General features: G+C 42.8%; 1 protein-coding gene across 1 annotated transcript in view; it reads right to left on the bottom strand.

Annotated features, from left to right (window-relative positions):
• Positions 1-15,647, bottom strand: part of LOC121282383 (acidic mammalian chitinase-like) — a 41,716-nt gene that overhangs the window by 13,602 nt on the left and 12,467 nt on the right. The window contains exons 3-6 of the mRNA XM_041196102.1: positions 14,856-14,888; positions 12,100-12,287; positions 10,870-10,926; positions 7,669-7,834 (exon numbers count right to left, since the gene is read on the bottom strand). Of these exons, the coding sequence (XP_041052036.1) occupies positions 7,669-7,834; positions 10,870-10,926; positions 12,100-12,287; positions 14,856-14,888 (444 nt within the window). The remainder of the gene's footprint in view (positions 1-7,668; positions 7,835-10,869; positions 10,927-12,099; positions 12,288-14,855; positions 14,889-15,647) is intronic.

The raw sequence follows: 15,647 nt of genomic DNA, 5'->3' as shown, positions 1-15,647 counted from the left end.
ATTCATGCAGATGACTGAGAACCAGTGTCGCCAAAGACTGTGCATGCCCAGGGAACTGGTTGATCACATCTGTCATTACTGGAGGATTTGGATCCACAGGGACGTGGAGGGCATCCATTGCCAGTGGCCATGAAAGTGACCGTGACACTCAATCTTATGCCAGTGCCTCCTTTCAGGACTCCACAGGTGACTTTTGTGGGATATTGCAAGCCTCCAGACATACATGCATCCATGAGGTCATGGATGCCATAAATTTTAAAGGCACACAACGTTTGTGCATTTTGCCTTGGATCAGGAAAGCCAGGAAGCAAGTGAGCTGGGATTTGTGCAAATTGCAGGTTTCCCACATGTGCAGGGTGCCATCAACTGCACTCACATGGTGTTCAGATCTCCGTGGCAACAAGTGATTGACATAGTCAACCGCAAGCTTCCACTGGCTGAATGTTCGGCTGCTGTGTGACCACCACAAATGCATCCTACAGGTCTGCGCACAGTTTCCAAGGAGTGTCCATGACCCCTACATTCTCAATAAGTCTCGGATCCTTGATGTCTTTCATGGTCCACAGAGGCTGCAGGGTTAGCTCCTCGGGGACAAGGGCTACCCGCAGAGGACATGGCTGATGACACCTGTGCAGTGCTCTTAGAGTGCAGCAGAGAGAAGGTACAATAAGTCTCATGCTGCAACTCGCATTTTGGCAGAGCAAACCATTGGGATATTGCAAATGAGGTTCTGGTGCTCGGATTGCTCTGGTGGAGCCCTGCAATAATTCACAGAAGGTGTTACACGTTGTCGTTGCCTGCTGCACCCTTCACAACCTGGCACCGCAACTGGGAAAGGAGCAGGCTGAGGAGGAGATGGAGGAGCTGCATGTTTCCTCCGATGAGGAGGATGTCGATGGGAATGAGGGTGAGGAGGTCCTCGAAGGTGAGGATGACAGCGATGAGGTCATTGCGAGCCTGGCGCACTCAGGAGGCCCTCATAGCTGCTAGAATCATGGAGGATGATGACGACGTGCAGTGAGGAAATTCCATGGATCCTCACATTGCATCTGTGAACGTTTGACTCCTCTCTGGCTGATGGCAGTGCTCGTGTCTTCTGTGGTAATTTTCTTGTCATGGAGATGCAGCGGATGCCCTTAGTACCTATATTCCAGGAGGATGATGATGACACACTGTGGGGACAATCCATAGATTCTCCCATACCTTATGTGAATGTCTGACTCCTGTTTGGCTGAAGGCAGATCACTTGCGCTCTGCGAACAGGGTCACGTCATAGAGATAAGCGGGGAAACTTTAACTTCTCTTGACTCTGTGGCATCCTTCGTGAGCTGAACCCTTCAGGACTACGCTGTCACCGGACCCAGGTGCTGAGATGGGAGGCCAACTCACCTCAAAGGTGCTAAGGGAACACAGAGAGAATGACGGAACTCTGTGCCACTGGCCCAGGTCATTCTGGAATCATTGATAAGTCCCGCTAAGTTGCAGGCATGACTGATGTGACCAGTGAAGATGAAGCCACACCATCAGTATGCTGGGAAGGTTGCACCAAGCACAGGGAAGAGGCCCTGGACTGAGATACCTGCCTTTATCTTGTGCAGGGTCCAAGGCTTCACATCTGAGTGACACAAACACTGCTCATCAAAATAAGGAGCCATAGATAGGGTGACATTGTTGGGAGTTTATTTACAATATAATAGTGAACATTATGTTCAAGTGATTAACACCCATGCCCAGGCTGTGCAACTACACCTCTGAATCTTTCTAATCCTGCTGCTATTTCTTGGTGCTCCCTTGACATCCACAACAGAGGTAGAGGCAGCCTGCTGACTGCTACACCATGTCTGTGATGACCTTGATGGGAGCCCCCTGGAGGGCCAAGACCTGGAGTGCCCTGGCCTGCTTTCAGGGTCCTACTGTGTGGCAGTGGCACCCTCCTCAGCCTGTGGAGCTGGAGCTGCTGGGCTCACAGGAAGAGGGGATTCAGCTGGGCCGGACACTCCAGGAGTCACCTGGGTGGATGGCCCCGGGGTGTGCACCTGCTGATCCTCCTCCCTATGAGTACCTAAGGGCCCCTGGCTGACCCCTTGAGGAGAAGGTGAAGCTGGAGTGAGATCGAGCTGCCCTTCACCCTTCTTGCGTTGACACTGTTAGAGGCCAACTATGGCAGTGCAGGACCGATGTCCTGGACCAAGGTCTCCATGACGGCCACCATTGAGTGGTGTTGATCTCGGTGCATGGGCATGCTAGTGCTATCACCTCAGCCTGAAGGTGGATGAACTCCTCCATCGTGCGATCTGAGGAGTGCAGCAGACATCCCATCCTGATGCTCTCGAACTTGCCTTTGCAGCTCCAGCAGCTGTGACATCATTGAGTCCAGAGGCTCCTCATCTGACTTGGACTCAGCAGATTTCTGGTCTCCAGCAGTCCTCTGAGCGCTGGAAACCTGGGAAGTCCCTGCTGTTGGCTGCTGTGGATCAAATAGTGCGATGTGCTCACCAGATTGCGACTCCGAACCTACTCTGTAGCTAGGTCTCACTAATCTGTGTCTCTGCGCTGGTGGAGGTTGTGAATGAGTGCTGTGACGGGTCTTCAGTGAGGGTGTCATCAGATTCTTCAGAGGTTTCTTCGGGGCTTGAGTTGGACCTGGGTCATGGACCCCCTCGGACCCCCCCAGATGTGCTGCGAAATCAAAGAAAGATAATTATTGCATGGCAGGGGACTTGTGGAACAGGGGAAGTGATTTTCAGCACAGTTGTCTGATAGATGTTGCACTGCTGGATCGTCACTTGTTTGAGCACTGCCGACCTCAATATCAGCACAGGAACAATCCATATCAATGCCAGCCAACTGGGTGGCTCTGTTTTCAAAGTCCATGAGGATCTTGATTTCAGGCATTCCTCCACCAGTCTGTGACCTCTCCATTTTTCTAATGCGCCAGCTTGAATACAGATGGAGTGTAAGCAGGGCACCTGCCAGGTCAGATAACAAGGATGCCAGGCATGCCTGTGGGTGGTGAATGGTGCCATGGATGAGGTGAAGACACGATTCCCAGGGCAAATGAAGGTGTGTGTCAGAGTTGAATGGTGATGTCTCTTGAGCTGGCAGTGAGTGAGATCCCTGTGGATGTGTAATGAGTTTGTGAGTGTGTGAGTTGAGAGTGATGAGAAGAATGGATTACCCTGGCGGGATGGAGTCAGTCATTCATTCTCTTTAAGCACTGAGTGGCTGTCCTCTTTTGGAGGGCATTGGCACTGACCACCATTGCTACTGCCTCCCATGCTGGATTGGTGACCTTGTTTGCTGGTCTTTGCCCAGAGCGGGGATAGATGGCATTGTGGCGGGCCTCCACTGCATCCAGAAGGTGCTTGAAAGAGGCAGTGCTAAATGTGGGGGCAGCATGTTTCCTCCCTTTTGGTAGCCATTAGTTCCCAATTGCTTCCTGTCCCTTGGTCTGTTCACGGGTGGCCTTTAAATATGGTGCCCAATTTACTAAAGGCCTGAGGTAACAGTGGGGCATGCGAATCAGAGGCCGCCAAGCCAGCAACCCGGCATGTTCCCCAGGAATGCATTATTAATGAGGCGGGAATGGGACGATATGGCACAAAAACCCGCCATTGTGGCCAATGGGTAAAATGTCCTTTTTCCCATCTACTACCGCACTCAGTGCAAATCTGGGATGTTTCCGCCCTTTGAATAACTGAAGCATTACTCATATTCCAAACCTCTTGAGATATGGGCTGATGTTCCATTTGCCTTTTTTGATTTTTTTTCCACTTGTCCACTGGCTTTTAGTGATTTCTTCATATTGAATCTAAAGTGGGTCAGGGAAAAATCCTAGTGTGCAGGGATAAATATCTACGATACAGATGTTAAGTTAACACGATCTCGTTTTCAAAATTAATTTGTAATACTGAGAAGACAATTTGAAGATGTTAAAAATATCTCATATTTCAGTTTGACCATCTAGACATATCTGACAGTTATTCTGGAAAGATGCTTTGTTTCCTGACCTACTTTAATTTTTATTTACTCATTCTTATTAACACACAGGAAACAAAAACAAGTACGTTATACATATTAAACTGGGCTAGGGGACAAGAGGATAATTCACTAAGCTGGAGTGAGGATAAGAGGGATGAAAGAATGGAAAGGGTGAAGAGTATAGAAGGCAATGGGTTAAAGAGAGATGGAGGAAAGGAATACCAGGGGAAGGAAATGGGGTGGGTCAGACGGCCAAATATTCCCTCATTGCGGCTGGGGTACTCCTGGAAACCTCTCTGTTCCATGGTTGGGTGTTGGGAGGTTTCTAGCAAACATTTAGCAGGAGAAAATGGATGAAACTATCCAGAGACTATACCATGGTTTAAAATCCCCAGTTACTACTGAATCACTGAGGAGACAGTGGATATAGCTTGTGATTGTGGGATAATGTTCAATTGATATGAGTTTTAATATCACAGGGAAGCCAAAATAAAATTCTTTGTCACAGCTTAGGATAGAAACAGGAAATGCACAGGCGGTCGCTTGAAATTGTTTGTCAAGAACAATACCCGAAACAGTGAAAGTGAGCCCAAATATAAAACTCAATTATAAAATTCTGGATAATGCAATACTTTTTAACACTTATGAAAGAGTCACAAATAACTTTGCTGTAAATACAATAGGTAAGGACAAACACATTGGCCTGAAATTTTGCCTGGAGGAAAATTCTGTTCTGGGGAAGGAGCTGAAGATGGTTGGGCCGAGGACACTGCCCGGAGGAACTCCTCCGCTGATGTCCTGGAACTGAGATGATTGACCTCCAACAACCACAACCATCTTCCTTTGTGGTGGTATGATTCCAACCAGTGGAGAGTTTTCCCCCTGATTCCCATTGACTCCAGTTTTGCTAGGGCTCCTTGATGACACACTCGATCAAATGCTGCCTTGATGTCAAGGGCAGTCACTCTCACCTCACCTTGGGAGTTCAGCTCTTTTGTACATGTTTGATCCAAGGCTGTAATGAGGTGAGAAGTTGAGTGACCTAGTGGAACTCAAATTGAGCATCAGTGAGCAGGTTTTTGCTAAGCAAATGCCACTTGAAAGCACTGTTGATGACCCCTTCCATCACCTTATTGATGATCAAGAGTAGACTGATGGGGCAGTAATTGGCTGGTTTAGATTTGCCCTGCTTTTTGTGTACAGGATATACCTGGGCAATTTTCCACATATCTGGGTAGATGCCAGTGTTGTAACTGTACTGAAACAGCTTGGTTTGGGGTCCAACAGGTTCTGGAGCACTAGCCTTTTATATTATTGCTGGAATATTGTCAGGGCCTATAGCCTTTGCAGTATCCAGTGCCTTTGGTCATTTCCTGATATTATATGGAGCAAATCGAATTGGCTGAAGTTTGGCATCGGTGATGCTGAGGACCTCTGGGAGGAGGCTGAGATGGATAATCCACTCAACACTTCTAGCTGAAGATTGTTGCAAAAGCATCAGCCTTATCTTTTGCACTGATGCGCTGGGCACCTCAATCATTGAGGATGGGGATATTTGTGGAGCTTTTTCCTCTAGTGAGTTGTTTAATTGGCCACCACCAATCATGACTGGAGGCAGCAGGACTGCAGAGCTTGGGTTTGGTCTGTTGGTTGTGGAATTGCTTAGCGTTATCCATCACTTGCTGCTTATGCTGTTTGGCACACAAGTGGTCCCATGTTGCAGATTCATCAGGTTGACACCTCATTTTTAGATATGCCTGGTGCTGCTCTTGGCATACCCTCCTGCACTCTTCATTGAACTAGGGTTGATCCCCTGGCTTGATGGTAAAGGTAGTGTTGGGGATATGCCGGGTCATGAGGTTACAGATTACAGATTGTGGTTCAGTATAATTCTGCTCCTGCTGATGGCCCACAGTGCCTCATGGATGCCCAGTCTTGAGTTTCTAGGTTTTGAAATCTATCCCATTTAGCATGGTGGTAGTGCCACACAACATGATGGAGGGTATCCTCAATGTGACGATGGGATTTTGTCTTCACAAGGACTGTGCGCTGGTTACCCCTATAGATACCATCATGGACTGATGCATCTGTGACAGGCAGGGTGGTGAGGATGAGGTCAAGTATCTTTTTCCTTCTTGTTGGTTCCCTTACCACTTGCCACAGATCCAGTCTAGCAGCTATGTCCTTTAGGACTCAGCCAGCTCAGTTTATGGTGGTGCTACCTCGCCACTCTTGGTGATGGACATTGAGTCCCCCACTCAGAGTACATTCTGTGCCCTTGTCACCCTTAGTGCTTCCTCCAAATACTGATTCATCAGCTGAGGTGGGATGGGGGCGTTGTGAAATGTGGTAATCAGCAGGAGGTTTCCTTGCCTATGTTTGATCTGATGCCATGAGACTTCATGGGGGCTGGAGTCGATATTGAGGACTCCCAGGGCATCTTCTTCCCAACTGCATTACCTCTGCTGGATCTATTCTGCTGGTGGGAGAGGACATGGTGATAGTGGTGTCTAGGACATTATCTGTAAGGTATGATTCCATGAGTATGACTATGTCAGGCTGTTGCTTGACTAGTCTGTGAGATAGTTCTCCCAACTTTAGCACAGGTCCCCAGATGTTAGTAAGGAGGACTTTGCAGGGTCAACAGGGCTGGGGTTGCTGTTGTCATTTCCAGTGCCAAGGTCAATTTCAGGTGGTCCGTCCAGTTTCATTCCTTTTTATCGGTTTGATACAACTGAGTGGCTTGCTAGGCCATTTCAGAGGACATTTAAGAGTCAACCGCATTGCTGTGGATCTGGAATTACATGTAGGCTAAGCTAGACCAGGTGAGAACAGTAGATTTCCTTCCCTAAAAGGCATTAGTGAACCAGATGGGTTGTTATGACAATCAACAATGGTTTCATGGTCATCATTAGACTTTTAATTTTGGATTTTTACTGAATTCAAATTTCCCCATCTGCCATGGTGGGATTCAAACCCAGGTTCCCAAGAGCTCCTAGAGCATTGCCCTGGGTCTCTAGATTGCCAGTCCAGTGACAATACCACTATGCCACTGACAGACTTTCAGGTCAGACTCCTGCTTCATGGAGCTAAAATCTGTGAGAGCTGGCAGGTGCATTGGGGGAGCGAGCGACCTGGTGAGGGGGATTTCAATGGTGGGGGGAAGCAGAGAGATCTTGGGAAGCGGCCTGTTTAACCGGGTAGAATGTTGGGCCTGGAGAAAGCATTCCTGCTCCTCCTAGCCCACAAGCAGTGATGCAAGGTCACTTACCTAATAGATATAGCCCCTCCTGCTTTGCTTAAGCTGCCGAGTTTCCCGAGATCCAGGATATCCATCCATTTGTGATTAAAAATAGAATGACTTAAAATGAAGGAATGCAGCTTCTTGTTCCATTTCCATTAAAACCATAAGTGGGCCAGTTCAGTTCCCTTTCCAGACCTTTTGCACTTTAACCTCCGGACAGGGCTGTAACTCCCATTTTTGGGAGTTAAGATTCAGCCGATTGCTGCCAAAGCCAGGTGTAAAAATTAAATGCGAACAGTTTTTAGTTGTGATTTTTCTCTTTAAGAGAAGTTGACAGGCCTTTTTCATTATGAAACAGAATGTAATGGTCTACACCTTTTTAAAAAAAATATATAGATTGAATCCCCTGATAAAAAACAGATCTGAAGTACAATATAACTTACCTGAACCAAGAATGTGAAGCGCTGTTTGTCCTGGTATGGGCTTCTCTTAAACCCTGGATACTCCCAATGTAGATCTAAACCATCAAACTTCCTTTTCCGTAGGAATTGAATTACAGACTTAATGAATATTAGACGTGTTTCTTTGCTAGAAACCATGGCAGTGAACCTGACAGATATAAAGACATAAGAAATAGGATTAGGAGTAAGCCATATATTCCATTATGCTTGCTCTTCCATTTAGTAAGATCATGCTGAACCTCTACATCTATTCCACTTACCTGCCCCATCCCAATATCCCTTAATTTCTTTCATTTCCAAAATCCTAGTGACTAACATCCACAGCTCTCTGGGGTAGAGAATTCCAAAGATTCACAAACCTTTGTGAAGAAATTTCTCCTCATCTCATTGCTAAATAGCTGACACTTTATCCTAAGATGATGACCTCCAGTTCTTGACTCTCTAGCCAGGGGGAAATAGCCTGTCAGTATCTACCCTGCCAAGCTTCCTTAAATAAGAAAAAATACATTTCAATAAGATCATCTCTCATTATTCTGAACTCCAGAGAATATAAGCCCATTCTGTGAACATATGAACATACAAAATAGGAGTAGAAGTAGGACATTCGGCCCCTTGAGCCTGCCCCGCCATTCAATAAGATCATGGCTGATCTGTTTGTGTTTTGAGTTCTACACTCCCTTCTACCCTGATAAACTTTGATTCCCTTGTCTAACAAGAATCTATATACCTCTGCCTTAAAAATACTCAATAACTCCACCTCCACCAGAGGCAGAGAGTTCCAAAGCTGCGCAACCCTCAGAGGGCAAACATTTCTTCTCATTTCTCTGTCCTAAAGGGAACCCCTAATTTTAAAACAATTCTCCCTAGTTCTGGATTCACCCGCAAGAGGAAATGTCTTTTCCACGTCCACCTGGTCAAGACCATTCCAGATCTTATATACTTCAATCAAAATTCCAGCGGAAACAAGCCTAGTCTGTCCAACCATTCCAAATAAAATGACCCACTCATTCCGGGTAACAATTTAGTAAACCTCTGAACTGCCTCCAACAAATTTACATCCCTCCTCAAATAAAGAGACCAAAACTGCACACAATATTCGAGATGTGGTCTCACCAATGCCCTGTATAACTGAAACATAACATTCTTACTTATATGTTACTCGAACTCTCCTCATTGAACAACCCTCTTGCACCATGAATCAATCGAATTAACCTTCTTTGTACCCTCTCTTGGACAAGTGTATCCTTTCTTAGGTAAGGAGACCAAAACATACATGGTGCTCCAGATGTAGTCTCACCAAGGCCACATATATTTGCGGCATGACTTCTGGAATTAGGAGATCACTGTTTAAAAATAAGGGATTATTCATTTAAAACAGAGATGAGGAGAAATTTTTTCTCAGAGGGTCATGACTCTTTGGAACTCTCTTCGTCAAAAGGCAGTGGACGCAGAGTCTTTGAATATTTTACGGCAGAGCTAGATAGATTCTTGATAAGCTAGGGGGTGAAAAGTTATTGGGGGTAGGATGGAATGTGGACTTGAGGTTGCAGGCAGATCAGCCATACTCTTATTGAATGGTGGAACAAGCAGGAGGGGCTGAATGGCCTACCCCTGCTCCTAATTTGTATGTTCATAAGACTTCCTTATGTTGCATTCCAACCCCTTGCAATAAAGACAAACATACCATTTACCTTCCTACTTGCTTGCTGTAACTACATGTTGATTTCCTGTGATTTTTATACAGGGATCCCCAATTATATATTTCCCCACATTCCTTTTTCTTCCCCAATCACTTAACCAGTCTATAACCCATTGAAGTCTCTTTCTTTTGAAAAACATATAGTTAGGGAAATTTTCATGATTGAAGTTTCTGGCCTTGTACATTTTTGGCTGAGTAAATTCTTTTATTTCTTAAAGTACAAACAATTTTTCCCTCCACTACAGAGACCTTGCAACTACGGAATTCTACATTTGGGTAACAGTAAAATGTACTGCAGTACAAGGGAGTTCTCAGGTTCAGTTTCCAATGTGCTATATGTGATATGGCACAGACCTATTTATTTGCAAAGAGAATTGTAAGTTGGTAGAAGCATTTGAATTTTATTTTCGTATTTCTTTCATAAATATGAAATGAATTCCAGTGGACGATGTCTTCATTTACTGGTTAAATTTGGGAGATGGTGGCAAAGTGTTAATGTCACTGGACTAGTAATCCAGAGGCCTAGGCTAATGCTCAGGGGACATGGGTTCAGCTTCCACCGCAGCAGCTGGCGGAGTTTAAATTCAATTAATAAATCTGGAATATAAAACTAGTCTCAGTAATGGTGACCCATCTAGTTACTGATGTCCATTAGGAAAGGATATTGGCCATCCTTATCCCGTCTGGCCTATATATGACTCCAGACCTGCCACAATGTGGTTGACTCTTAACTGCCCTCTGAAATGTTCAGTTCTGTATAATTAGATACATGTCTGCCTACTGGATAAAAAAACCCTCTGTAAGCATTTTTATTATCTTATGTGCTGGTAACACTCTTACAACCAGCCTCTTAATTATTTGTAAGTTATTTATGATGCAGGAGGATAATAAACTCTGAGCAAAACTGAAGCATTAAACAGTTACTTGTGGAAAAAATTCAAACTATCATTTCTTTTGTAGAAAGAATCATAAAATTAAATGGTATTTGTTACCTTAGTTCTTCCATCAACGAGATGCAATATTAGCCCTAAGGTTTCAGTAAAGCATTATTGTAGCAGTATAAAATCTTCATGTTATACCTACTTGAACTGAAAACACCAGCAGCACAATTAGAAATGTTATCCTAAATTTGGATTGTGACTGTAGAGAGCATCTAGAGAGAAACCCTGATAGTTACAGGTCTGGCATTGCTAGTGATAGCCATGGCAGAAGTCTGAAGTGATGTATTAAGAGTAACACACTCAAACAGTATTGGTATAACATTCCAATATGTTGATTTAAGAATGAATTTTCATGGCTCCACCACAGTCACAATATCAATGAAATTCACTAAGATGTTTTCAGAAAACAACTGTAAACATTGGATCGTACCCATTCTGCTGTTATGAAATTTCACATATTTCTGTATTTCTTGTGTCAATGATGCATTTGAAGTAACAAGGTGTGTGTATTGGTAGAAAATTACTATTGATAAAGAAGCTTACTTTTCAGTTCCAAAATTCCAGCCACCAATAGATAAGAGTGTTTGCAAGCTTGGATTTCTGTGAAAATCAGAAGAGATAAAAAATATTTCTAAGAGACCATAAGGACCATAAAGCAATTTATCTCCAAAAATGAAGGTGATGACCTGATTTTCTTTCATCCTTAGAGATTGACTACTACTTTTTTATTTTAACTGAAAAATTTTCTTTGCTATTGTGAATTCAACAGAGGTGTCAAAATATTGCAAATGCTGGAAATCAGAAATTAAAAGATAAAATACAGGAAATAATCGGCAGGTCAGGCAGCATCTGTGGAGAGAGAAACAGTTAATGAGCTGGATTTTGTGCCCCCCTGATGGCATGTTTGAAGATGAAGTGGGAGATGGGTGGCTTGTAAAGTACAATGTGTCCCCACTGCCATCCCACCCACTCCTGACCTGTCTCCCATTTTATGGTGGGTGGGAAGGTGCCAGTGAATCCATCTGCCCTTGGGCTTTTGAGGCCCTTAAGTGGCCAATAGCCGATTTTTCAGTGGGGGAGGGGTCAGGGAATATGGCACACCATAAAATCCAGCCTAAAGTTTCGGTTTGATGAGCTTTCGGAAAAATCAGTTTGGATGAAATATAATGGATCTGAAACATTAACTCTGTTTCTCTTGCCACAGATGCTGCCACATCTGTTGGATTATTTCCAGCACTTTCTGCTGGATTTATTCAAATACAAAAATATCAGGCTCAAAGAAAGACCTTTGAGCAAATTCATGACACACCGCGGTAAAGTTTCTTCTCTGACATTGAGATTAAGGTGAATAATATAGGCAAAGTTTTAGCTTGAATAAAACCATGCTTTACTTGAGTTAGTAGTGTTTGATGCTGATACTGAATTGTGGAAACATATTCTATTTGTCATCATAGTAGTTAATTTCTGTAATTGTTAAAGTCTGCACAGCTGGATTATCAGGATATTTAATGTCAACCAAAGAGTAATTTCTGCTGAGTGGCTTCTTCTAATTATTTTAGATTAATTTCTGGATAGTGCAATAAGTTTCATGTATATTTAATTTTAAGCTGGTGATATTTTCATATGTAATTTTCCAAAACTGATTTCACATTTTAAAAACAGTGGGATTTCATTGTTCTGATATTTTGTGAAAGATATTCATGGTGGAATGTACAGTTATATCAAAGAAATTATAACTTCAAAAGATATTTTAAACAACATTAACACACATACCGTTTTTTAAGGTTGTTAAATGAGACGTAAAGATCTTCATCGTCCTTTTGCTGTGCAACTATTTGATGATTATTGCCAATAACAGCAAAAGCATAAATAAGATGGGTGCATAACTTGGGGTCAATGTCTTTTGGTAAGAACTTACAGTCTTCTCTTTTATGGGCCCAGTTTGTGTAGTAACAAACCAGCTTGTAGTCCTTGCCTAAAACTGTGGCAGAAGTAAGTTGTTGGTTGTTTATTTGTGTAAGTAGAATATACATTTCAAAATGATAGCTTGGAAGTAGAAGCACTTGCAAGTTAAAATGACAACAAATCAAAAAAGCTTGAAACCATGTTTATACAGAAAGACTTGCATTTATATAGCATCTTTCATGACCACGCAATGTCTCAAAGCACTTTACAGCTGCTTTACTTTTGAAGTGTAGCCACTGTTGTGATGTAAGAAACGTGGCAGCCAATTTGTGCACAGCAAACAGCAACATGATCATGACCATATAATCTATTTTGTGATGTTGTTTGAGGATAAATATCGGCCAGGAGACTGGGGACAATTCCCCTGCACTTCTGGTGTCATGGGTTATTTTACATCCACTTGAGCGGGCAGACAGGGCCTCATCTGAGAGATGGCACTTCTGAGAGTGTAGTGCTCCTTTGACACTGCACTGTGTTCTCAGCCGAGATTGTTGTGCTCAAGTCTTGGAGTGACACTTGAACTTGCAACTTTGTGACTCAGTGATGAGTGTGCTACAAGCTGAGCCACAACTGAGAGATGTAACATTCCTGTTATCTGCAGTGATGGAAAAAAAACCACTACGCTGGCATTTGACTAACAGCACTAGTTTACAATTGTGTAGACAAGGAGCTCTTGGTTGAGCTGATCATGCAGGCTCAAGCATCTCTGATTTCAAATAGAAAACACCACCACAAACTACTAATGTTAGATTAATGGATCATTATAAAATAGTATGTTTTGTTATATTAGAATGGTGATATTAGTAATCATAATATCAATATGGGATAGATGGAATAGTGACATAAATAAAACTATTACTTGCGTGATCTGAGAGATAACATAACTTACGTGCTTGGAGTGAGTTACACACCTTGGCAACACATGTAAGTTATTGAGCATATATTCCACCAATCTAAAGTCATTCTTATTATAGTTACTTTTTTATTACAAATAGTGAAAATTGAAATAATATTTAAATTATATATTTTGCATAAAATTATATTAGCAAGGTTATGTTACTATGGATTTATTTTCAGCATTGTAATGTGTGTTGATAGTGCTGCTTTTACATACATACGCTGTAGATGTTTCCTCAACTCAAAATAGGGATTGAAAAAATTTAGCTATCCCAACCGTTTATTAAGAGTTTAACAGAGTGCATTGAAATTACTCATTAATTTACCAATTAGCTGTTGTGATGCAATATCCCACTATAAATGTCAGCATTTAGCATGTGTAATGAGGTTCAGAACTTGATTAGCACATTTTTTGCAGAAGCTTTCTCAGAGACAACAAAACCTCAGCCGAATAACATGGTAAGAAATACTTTACAAAACAGAATTGCCCACCCTATTCAACTGCCTTGATTTTGAGCTGGAAAAGGCATAGATGAAAATGCTCAGGCATTTTCAGATTATGACTTTTACAGATTAAGGTAACAGCGGGAACATAAACGTAACAATAAATGGCAATGAAAAGGTTAACATCCGTTGCTGCTTACCACTGTACACTTCTAACAGCAGGACCAACCCCACTAAAATAAAAAGAAAAACATATAATGGGCATTGGAACTTTTATTTCTTTACAATTTCTAAGTCAATTTAAATATTTTTGTTCATCTTTGGACATTCATTATGCAAAAGTCATAATTTAATGCATTTCTATTTATAAATTATGAGACAGAAATAATGAAGATACCTAGCTGAATATTACCCTTACCAGCACAGAGAAGGATTTTGATCATCTCGACCTTATTCACAAAACAATGCTGTTGGGAGGCTTTTATACAAGGTGTCTGCTCTGCAATGATCAGTGCAGTAACTGTATATGTATATCGTTCAGCACTGAAAACATCAACAATGTTATCAGCAGTTCATCTGAGAAAAGAAAGCATTGCAGCAGAAATTTCAATAAATTATCAACCAAATAATGACAGTGAGCAAAGTAAATGTGTGAGGAAATGCAGAAAGTGTTTAAAGTTCAAAGTTACTAGATAACTTATCAAATATAGTCAATAATAGAGCAAGCTTGTTCCAAAAGGCCAGCTTCTCCATCTGTACTGTAAACTTACCTTCCCCTGGCTTTCTGGTTTTTACTGCTCACTTCTGCTCACTCCTCTGCTGGTCACTGGATCTGTGGTGCACATGCTTAGCACCTGAGACTACTGTCCACCATCTCTGGACAACAGGATTAATGCCTGGCTCCTCACTAACTCCCTGCTCCTCCTTAGTTCTCTGATTCCTCTGGACAATCTCTGCCTGTGTCTTTCCTATTGCTCTGTCCCTTGAATGGCTCCTGGTTTCACTGCCCCTCCACAGCTGATTCCAACCCTGAATATTGGTTATGAATGCTGCAAGTGGAATTCATGAAATATATAAATTGAATTAATTCCATCACATGGCCTCATATTTCAATGTTGGAGTGCTTCATATCATTGTGTGCTGTCCTTTGTTCCAGCTATGGCATGTCTTACTTCTTCTCTGCTATGCCTATTTTTGTTATCAATCATTCATCAGATGTGGGCCTTACTGGCTAGACCAACAGTTATTGCCCATCCCTATATAGTCCCAATCCTTTCCATCTTTTCCTCCACGTACTTTTGTGGCTCCTCTGGAACTGAGCCTATTACCTTTATTTCCCTTCTATTCCCTTTTATTCTCTCAGACCATTGCATGCACTTGCATCCTCTCTTCTCCCCCTCTAACTCAGCCAAAAGCTCAAGTTTCACTCCAGTTACTTTGTCCCCCACTCCCGCTCCACTAGTTGCTACCAGAATCTCTCCGGAGGTCCCCAGCATCACAGATGCCAGTCTTCAGCCAATTTGATTTATTCCATGTGATATCAAGAAATGGCTGAAGGCACTGGATACTGCAAAGCCTATGGGCCATGAGAATATTCCAGCAATAGTACTGAAGCTTTGTGCTCTAGAACATTCGCACCCCTAGCCAAGCTGTTCCAGTACAGCAACAACATTGGCATCTACTTGACTATGTGGAAAATTGCCCAGGAATGTCCTGTACACAAAAAGGAGGACAAATCCAACCTGGTCAATTACTGCCCCATTAGTCTACTCTCTATTATCAGTAAAATGATGGAAGGGTTCATCAACAATGCTATCAAGCGGCACTTGCTTAGTAATAACCTGCTCACTGATGCTCAATTTGGGTTTGGCCAGGGTCACTCAGTTTCTGACCTCATTACAATGTTGGTTCAAACATGGACGAGAGAGCTGAACTCCAGAGGTGAGGTGAGAGTGACTGCCCTTGACATCAAGGCTGCATTTGATCGAGCGTGCCAGTTGCCATTTTTCTCCCTA

The sequence above is a fragment of the Carcharodon carcharias genome, chromosome 9 (genome assembly GCF_017639515.1).
Source record: "Carcharodon carcharias isolate sCarCar2 chromosome 9, sCarCar2.pri, whole genome shotgun sequence".
NCBI classification, from domain to species: Eukaryota; Metazoa; Chordata; class Chondrichthyes; order Lamniformes; family Lamnidae; genus Carcharodon; species Carcharodon carcharias.
Note: the sequence above shows the minus strand (reverse complement) of the source record. Positions and strands in the feature narration are given on the sequence as shown.